This window comes from Colobus angolensis, unplaced genomic scaffold (genome assembly GCF_000951035.1).
Source record: "Colobus angolensis palliatus isolate OR3802 unplaced genomic scaffold, Cang.pa_1.0 Scaffold44, whole genome shotgun sequence".
In the NCBI taxonomy this organism is placed as follows: Eukaryota; Metazoa; Chordata; class Mammalia; order Primates; family Cercopithecidae; genus Colobus; species Colobus angolensis.
Window position 1 is genome coordinate 2,009,995 of NW_012117821.1, and position 8,460 is coordinate 2,018,454.

An 8,460-nucleotide genomic window follows, 5' to 3' on the forward strand; every position below is an offset into this window, starting at 1 on the left:
GAGCGGGGCAGGGGCCGAGTCCAGCGGTTCAGGTGGGCGGCGGCCGCCGCGGCGCGCAGTAAAGTCGCTGTTGTCGTTGCTTCCAGCTCCAGCGTTCTATGAGCGCCGGTCTTGTCTCCCCCAGCTAGACTGTGAGCGCCCCCATGCCAGGGACCTGGACTCCCCCTTCTTCGGCATTCGGCCGGCCTTTATGTGCTATGTGCCCAGCCCGGTGCTGGCTTCCGTGGGAGACACAGGTGAGAGACGAGGGCGCCGGCCCCGGGGACGCCTCCAGTTCCCGCGCCACCTGTGGCACCTCCGCTGCCGTAAGAGCTCGTCCATTGACCCAACAATGAGCACGGCGCTCACTGCGTGCCAGGCACTCGGAATTCAAAGGCGGAGTCCCCTGCTAGGAGCTCACAGTCTGGTTGCGGGGAGACCTCCCCCCAGACAGACAGTTCCAGTTCAGGATGGTTAGTGCCCGGGGAGCACGGGAGCCGGCCCGCTTTCTCGTGGGGCTGAAGTTGGGGGGCCTTCACCCCAGTGGGCGGTGATTGGAAACCGAACTGGAGCATTCCATCTGCCTCCACAGCCGGGCAGTGGCCAGATCTGGTTCATCCTCGTTCTACCCAAGCAAAAGTGCTGCTGGGTGCCCGGGGTGTGCGGGAGTGCTTGTGTGGCTATGCCAGGGTCCGAGGACATTCAGGGGGTGTCACAAGAAAGAGGACACGCTCGCTCCGACTGGGCTTCAAAACCTACTGAGGAACCTCTTTCTGACCACAGACACCAGGGCCAGTCTGTGCGAGTCAGGCCATCTCCAGGGTCACAAGTCCGGGAGCTTGTGTTTTTTAAAGTTCTCTTGGCCGACCGGGCGCCGTGGCTCACGCCTGTAATCCCAGCACTTTGGGAGGCCGAGGCGGGTTCATCACGAGGTCAGGAGATCGAGACCATCCTGGCTAACACGGTGAAACCCCGTCTCTACTAAAAGATACAAAAAACTAGCCGGGCGAGGTGGTGGGCACCTGTAGTCTCAGCTACTTGGGAGGCTGAGGCAGGAGAATGGCGTAAACCCAGGAGGCGGAGCTTGCGGTGAGCCGAGATCGCGCCACTGCACTGCAGCCTGGGCAACAGAGCGAGACTCCGTCTCAAAAAAAAAAAAAATGCAATGCAGGCACTGGCAGACCCATTCCCCTAGAGGAAAAAACTGTGTCTACCTTCTGCGGGAGTTGCGCTCAGGCCTAGCAGTGCTCACCCTCAGCAGGGGACATATCCCTGCCCTGCTGTAGGATTACAGTATGTGTTAAGGCAAAGCGACAAGTGCAGTCAACACCTATCACCCTCAGAATCAATACAAAAACGTGCCACGCCACGGGCCAGGGGACGTGTTCCCCACCCGAGGCCGTGAGACGTTCCCGCCACTTCACCTTGGCAATCCCCCCAGTGTACTGGGCCACGGATCTGTCAACATCCACGGCCTCTGTGCTCCCCCAAGCTGGCTGGACTCCCAGGAGGTACTTCCGGGCACAGTCCACCAGATGCTCGTGCTCCACACCCACACCGGCCAGCACCATGCGGTCGGGAGTGTAGTAGCTCCTCAGGTAGGAATGCAGCACCTCCCGATTGATCTTGGCTATGTTTTCTGTGGGGCAGAAACGGTGGAGGCCAACTGTGTTCTCCCTGTAAGCCGCCTAATGGGGAAGAGCCACAGACACAGGTGACTGAAGACAGCGCGACCAGGCTTCCTCCAACAAGCAGCACCAGCGCCCATCTGCAGCCAGCCCTGGGAAAATCCTACGCAAGCTGATATTTTACTTGCAGTTTGGCAATACCAGCTGTGTGTGTGTTTATAAAAAGAGTAATCTGCCTCTCCAGAAGAAAAATTTACAAAAAGCATAAGATTAATTGTGTTAAGTAGTAAAGACCTAGTTACTGTAAGAACTGGAAAATACGAACATTGTATAAACAGCAAATCAAGAATGTTCTAAGCTGGGCACAGTGACTCACGTCTGTAATCCCAGCTACTTGGGAGGCAGAGGCAGGAGGATCACCTGAGCTGAGCCCAGGAGTGCAAGACCAGTGTAGGCAATGTGGAGAGATCTCATCTCAAAAAACACAAACTCAAATGTTACATACACATCCATAACCTGCAAGGACAACATCAAGGAGGCAAACCAACCCCTCCCCACCACCCCTGGTGTCACAAGGGCCACTGATCGGGGTGCAGGGGCATTCTCGAGTTTGACATTTTACTTCATGAATCATCTCAGTGAGAAGTGGCTCTGGGTCAGGCCGCAGGTTCAGGTCCTCCAGCTCAAACTGGACCGCCATCCGCGTCATCTCGACTTCCTCATCTGCAAGAGAACCCAAAGGCGGGCTCAGTCTGCACTGGCACAGATGAGGAACACAGCAGTGACCCACAGCTTGTGTGCTGGCCTGAGCGTCACTTTTTGGTGGCTGTTGGCAGTCACCTCTGCCTTCATCTAGGGACAGACTGGGTGCTTGTGTGAGTGAGGGGGACTGCCACAGGAAGCAGGAGCTGGGGGGCCTGGGCCTCTCATCCCACAGCAGCCATGTGAGCCTGCTAAGCCCTGGCTTCCTCACTGGTGAAAGGCACTGAGGATACCGGAACTGTCCATCTCCATCCCAAGGGCTGCTGTGAGGACATGAGACCAGACAACGAAGGTGCATAGAAACAGAGGCACACGCTGGGCACAGTGGCTCATGCCTGTAATCCTAGCACTTCGGGAGGCCAAGGTGGGTGGATTATCTGAGGTCAGGAGTTAAAGACCAGCCTGGCCAACACTGTGAAACCCCGTCTCTACTAAAAATTCAAAATTAGCCGGGCGTGGTGGCGGGCGCCTATAATCCCAGCTACTCAGGAGGCTCAGGCAGGAGAATCGCTTGAACCCAGGAGGTGGAGGTTGCAATAAGCCAAGATCACACCACTGCACTCCAGCCTGGGTGACAGAGCGAGGCTCTATCTCCAAAAAGAAACAGAGACACAGACAGATGTCAAGGGTGCAGCTGTGACAACAAGATCTTAACGTGGGACTGTAGCCTTTGAACACCAAGACCAGGCTGCTGTGAAAGAGGGCACCCTTAGGGTATCTGGAAAAGCCAACATTCCCCTCTCCTGGTCCCCTGGCAGAGACTCAAAGTCCTGCCATCTGCAAAGCTGAGGAGGGTAATGGAAACAGTGAAATGGAAATTTCTGGCACACACCATTCAAGTTGTTTAAAGACAGTCGGAGGCGCTCTTCCGAAACGAAAGAACCAACTTCGCTAAAAACATCCCAGGGCACAGATGTCTCAAATACACACTCTCTGAAACACCAAGGACTTTTACAATCACCAGCAGTTTTTTGTTTTTTTCCTTTTTGTGGAAAACAGAGTCTTGCTCTGTTGCTCAGGCTGGTCTCGAAGTCCTGGGCTCAAGTGATCCTCCCATCCCTGCATCCCTAAATGCTGGGGTTACAGACGTGAGCCAGCACGCGTGGCTACTAGCCCTATTTCTTTCTTCCTTTCTATTTTTGAGACAGGGCCTCACTCTGTTGCCCAGGCTGGAGTGCAGTGGCACAATCATGGATCACTGCAGCCTCAACCTCTCAGGCTCAAACTATCTTCCCACCTCAGCCTCCAGAGTAGCTAGGACTCCAAGTGTAAGCAACCACACCCAGCTAATTCTTGTATCTTTTTTTGTAGAGACAGGGTTTCGCCATGTTGCCCAGGCTGGTCTCAAACTCCAAACTCCTGGGCTCAAGCGATCTGCCTGCCTGAGCCTCCCAAAGTCCTGGGATTCCAGGTGTGAGCCACCGTGCCTGGACCCAGCACTATTTCTTTCTTTTTTTTTTTTTTTTTGAGATGGAGTCTCACTCTGTCGCCCAGGCTGGAGTACAGTGGCACGATCTCGGCTCACTGCAAGCTCCGCCTCCTAGGTTCACACCATACTCCTGCCTCAGCCTCCTAAGTAGCTGGACATACAGGCGCCGCCACCACGCCCGATTAATTTTTTTGTATTTTTAGTAGAGACGGTGTTTCACCGTGTTAGCCAGAATGGTCTCGATCTCCTGACCTCGTGATCCACCCGCCTTGGCCTCCCAAAGTGCTGGGATTACAGGCGTGAGCCACCACGTCCGGCCCCCAGCACTATTTACTATTTCTTATGAGATCTCGCTGTCGCTTTGTGTTGGCCTAAAGCTTCAATTACACAATTACAAGGTGCTCTTCTTCACGGCTGCAGGGCTTCCGCAAACCTTTCTGGCCTTCCCTATGTCCAGGCCCACCTCAAACACTAGCAGGTGGGATCCACACCTGTTAGCCGAGGCTGCAGAACCACATCAGCCAGTAAGCCGACCACCGTGTCCAAGCCTTTGCTATCAGCAGACACAGCATACATCGTGGTGTCTCTGGAAGAAAAAACAAGCCCACAATGCCAGGCCCTGAGCTCACACTCTGCTCAACAGCCAGGGGATGCTCGTGTTTTGCATGCCAGGGCGACAAATGCCAGGCCCTGAGCTCACACTCTGCTGAGCAGCCAGGAGGACGCTCAGGCTTTGCATGCCAGGGGCACCTCCTACCCTTTGTTGGGGACTAGCAGACATTTCAGGGGATGCTTGAGGTTTGCGTGCCGGGGGCACCTCCTACCCTTTGTCGGGGAACAGCAGACACTTTTCCCCTTTCTCTTCTCCTGTCTTACAGTGTGAAGCTTGGTAGGCAGGACTCAGCTACACACAGCTTGAGTCAAAATGGAGCCACTTCTGATACAGGTTTTTATAACTATATTCTCTCTCAGAAGGTGAAGTGTTTCATCCCAGCCTCCTGTTGACTGAATGAACCCACTGGTGAGTGTGGAAACACGCTCGGCCTTGGCTGGCTCGGGGGACAGCAATGGCTGGCTTGTATGGAGCTTCTGTCTCGCTGTAACATCTGTTCCCAGCATGAGGCACAGAACAGTCAGTAGCGCACAGAGCTGGCCCATGGGACAGACACAAAATCACAGGGTGATCTGAGATCAAGTGTGATCAAGTGAGACCAAGCAGAACAGACACAACAGCCGTGAGGAAGAGGGAGCTTGGGAGGCAGGACGTGGCCACCAGTGCCTCTGAAGAGGGGACTTGGGTGGACCTTCACCCTGAAGAGGAGCCATTCTCAGTGACTTTGGCTCACGTGGGGAGAATGGCAGAAACAAAAGCCTGAGCTGAGGGCGAGGGGGGCTGGGTCTGAGTTAGGACACTAGCCACCCGGCCAGAAAAAGGAGTTCATCTGGGATGAATGAGATTTGAGTCAAGAGTCGGAGGACCAAACACACCAGGCAGGAGCCTGGCAGGGGCAGCTGGGAGTTGGGGGTATTAAGAGGCCTTGTTTTAGAATGTGAGTATGTTACCTCCAAGCTTACTTTAATTCTCAAGCTTACTTTAATTTAGCATTTGATGTGTCTTTTATGTGTAATTTTTTTTAGCATTCAAACTTAAAACATCAACCATTGTAAAAATCTGTCATCTGTATCCACCCATCTCACACTGCCCAGCACTTTCTGAACAAGCTCCACACCTGGCATGCAAAGACCACTGCACTGTGCTCCAGGCAACACTGTCCCCTCCCTTCACCAAGCAGCCACCACCTCCCTGGCTGGGTGCCTTTTGCCCCTGCTGTCTCCTGGTCTGGAATGCCTTCTGCCCTGTGTGTCTAGCAAAGTCCTTCAGGTTCCTTCAGGAACCAGCCCAATCCTGCGTTTCCTATTATTCCTTTCCCAACTCCAGACCAAGTCAGCTGCTCATCCTCCTGGCTCCTACCGCCTTTGGCTACTGGGTCCAGCACATACGCAAGGCCCTCTGCTCTATCTGGGAACAGGGCCTGCTCTACATCCCTGGCATGCAGCCAACAGCCTGGATGAACTGACAGGGGTGAACTGAGGTCCTGAGGGCTGTGCTTCTCTGCGTAAGCGCTGCCCACCCAACTCTCCATCCAGAACAGGGCTCTTCTCCCTGTGAATCTCCACACCTCCCAGTGGGAGGGCCTCAGACGGAATCTGAGCAGCGACGAGGACGTCAGTTCCCACGGACACAAGTCACTTTGTACGTAAAAGCTGGTGTACCTTGATATCTGGCAGTCACAAATACCTCCATGCTTTTCCAATGTAAGCAGAATTTCATCTTTGCTGTCAAATCGAGCAGTAGACTAATAAAAATAAATAAGAAAACCTAAATAAGCAATCCAGACTACTCCTAAAATGCAATTCTTTTTAAAATTTACTTTTGCTTTTAATACTACGTACAAAAATTATCTTGTAACTTAAAAGTCTTTTATTAGCATTAACTTAGCAACTTAATAATTTATGAAAATAACCATTATAGAGAAGAAAAATCTCAAACATCCTTCAAAAGTATAGTCTAAAAAATTACAAAACTGGGCACTGACCGAAAATGCCAATTTTTCCAAAAAGTGAGCAATTCCACTAAGATATTTTGCTTCATATCTTGATCCTGAATTAATAAGAACTAGTAGGAAAAACAAAAAATTGACAGGTTAAATCAGATATTCAAAATAAAATTTAATCAAGAGAAACATTTTAAAATTTCAATATGACATGATAATCACATTCAATTATATGAGAGTGATTGTGCTGATGGTTTCACAGGTATATGTGTAGGTCAACATTCATGAAATCGTACACTTTGCTTCCACTCAGGGTACAATTCATAATTGGCATGCTAATTACAACAGACAACTAAAGCATGTGCATGTTAAAAATGTGGGACCACCCACGGCACCACAACAGTACTTACTTCCTACTGTACAAAACTGTCCAAACTTATTCTGAGATGCCACGTGAAGCCCATTATCCAATGTGGTTACTTTGGTTTCAAACTTTTCCTGTCCATCAACTGTAGCAAAAACAGGCTTGGGTACTCCAGGTAAAGGAGAAGAGAGGGGGATGTTGGGATAGGCACCACCACTACTAAACCGTCTGTACGCAGAAGGTCCAAACCTAAAACAGAGAAAGAGGCCCAGTTGCAACAGGCTTGAGACAACGAAACTGTGATGACCTCTTAGGTGCGGTTAGTTATGTTTTGTCTGGGTTAAAAGTAAGTATCCGCCTTTCCAAAGGACTTATTTCTATAGACTTTGGAAGACAAAGCAGACGCTGACAACAAAGGCTCCGCCACAGGACCTGGGGCAAGCTGGTTCCATCCTTTGGGTCTTAGTTGCTATCTCTGTAAAATAGGGCTTATAAACAGTGACTCACTCGAAGTGCAGTTTGTACACATAAAGCACTTAACAGTTCTGCCCTCCGACAGCATCACTGAAGTCTTAGAAGCCATACCCCTTATTAACCTGGTCCGAAGGTGGGGTGTGACTTGCTCTCCGTCTCCCTCTCCAAACTCATCTCTTGAACCCCCACAGCCCCATAGGTCCTGGTCACACTGATTCTTCTGTCAATTCCTGGAACACATTTGATTCATCCCAAAGCTTCTTCACTGTTCCAGGGCTTGCCCTTTGCCCATGCCTACCCCTTCTTTCATTCTTCCGCTCTTCCCTTAAATGTCACCCGGATGGAGGACTATCCCTCATCACTCTAGTCTTTCCTGTTACTTCCTATCACGAAAGGCTGCTTGTTTACTCCAAAGCATTTACGCGATTGCCGATATTTTGTTCACGCTCCAGTCTGTATCCATCTCCTGGAGGCAGCACCTCCGCACCCCTGAAACAGCGCTCGTTGTGTGGGGAGGGGCGATGCCTGTGCTGTCGGAACAAAGTTCCAGCGTGGGGAAAGGCAGGCCCGGTCACTGGGGCGGGAAGGGCGGTGGGGACAGAAAAGGTTCTTAAACGTCAGAGATCAACGGACGCTCAGAGCGCAGCAACCGAGAGCCTGGACCCTCGTGTCAGAACCCTGCGGGTCTAACAGAGCTGGGGCCCCACCGGCTCGGCCTCCTGAGGGAGCACGCGGCAGAAGCACAGGGGCAGAGATGAAGCATGGCCTCGGACAAGGTCCGTCGACCCGGGAGGTGAGGCGGGAGAGAGGACCCAGCAGCCGGGGAGAGAGACAGATAGGACTGCATCCCCGGGCTTGAGGCGCAAGGCAAGGCAGGGCCCCCGTCGCCTCGGGGACCACACCAGTGTCCCGAAATGCGAGCTCGTCGAACGGGCGCCATGTCGCCTGTAGAAACCAAAGACGGAGCGTCCAGAAAGACTCAAGCCGCCCCGGTCCCAGGCTGAAGCCCGGTTCGCCTTTGGCTCACCTCAGCCGCGAGCGGCTCCAACAACCCGACCCCCGCAGCAACCCCGTCGCCACTACCACAACAGCCGCCATCTTGCGTCTCCGTCCCTCCTTCTGTCGTCACTTCCGCCCTCGCCCGCGGATTCCCCGCCCCCTCGGCGACAACACAAGGCGTTCCGGCGCGCGCTTCCGGTGCTCAGAGCGGAAGCAGCGGCGAGAGGCTCGGAGGAGCGGGGACGGCTGAGCGGCGGGCGACGGGGGCGG

At 53.0% G+C, this 8,460-nt stretch overlaps 2 protein-coding genes across 3 annotated transcripts in view; one reads left to right on the forward strand and one right to left on the reverse strand.

Annotated features, from left to right (window-relative positions):
- The window catches only part of PMPCA (peptidase (mitochondrial processing) alpha), a 14,735-nt gene extending 6,350 nt beyond the window's left edge, over positions 1-8,385 (reverse strand). The window contains exons 1-7 of one of the 2 annotated variants that reach the window (XM_011957289.1): positions 8,219-8,385; positions 6,764-6,966; positions 6,396-6,475; positions 6,073-6,155; positions 4,290-4,384; positions 2,230-2,330; positions 1,404-1,667 (exon numbers count right to left, since the gene is read on the reverse strand). In XM_011957289.1, coding sequence (XP_011812679.1) covers positions 1,404-1,667; positions 2,230-2,330; positions 4,290-4,384; positions 6,073-6,155; positions 6,396-6,475; positions 6,764-6,966; positions 8,219-8,289 — 897 coding nt within the window. In that variant the 5' untranslated portion in view covers positions 8,290-8,385. The remainder of the gene's footprint in view (positions 1-1,403; positions 1,668-2,229; positions 2,331-4,289; positions 4,385-6,072; positions 6,156-6,395; positions 6,476-6,763; positions 6,967-8,218) is intronic. The other variant, XM_011957290.1, reaches the window with a different exon arrangement.
- Positions 7-8,460, forward strand: part of SDCCAG3 (serologically defined colon cancer antigen 3) — a 17,524-nt gene continuing 9,070 nt past the window's right edge. Inside the window, exon 1 of the mRNA XM_011957288.1 lies at positions 7-236. Coding sequence (XP_011812678.1) covers positions 191-236 — 46 coding nt within the window. The 5' untranslated portion in view covers positions 7-190. The remainder of the gene's footprint in view (positions 237-8,460) is intronic.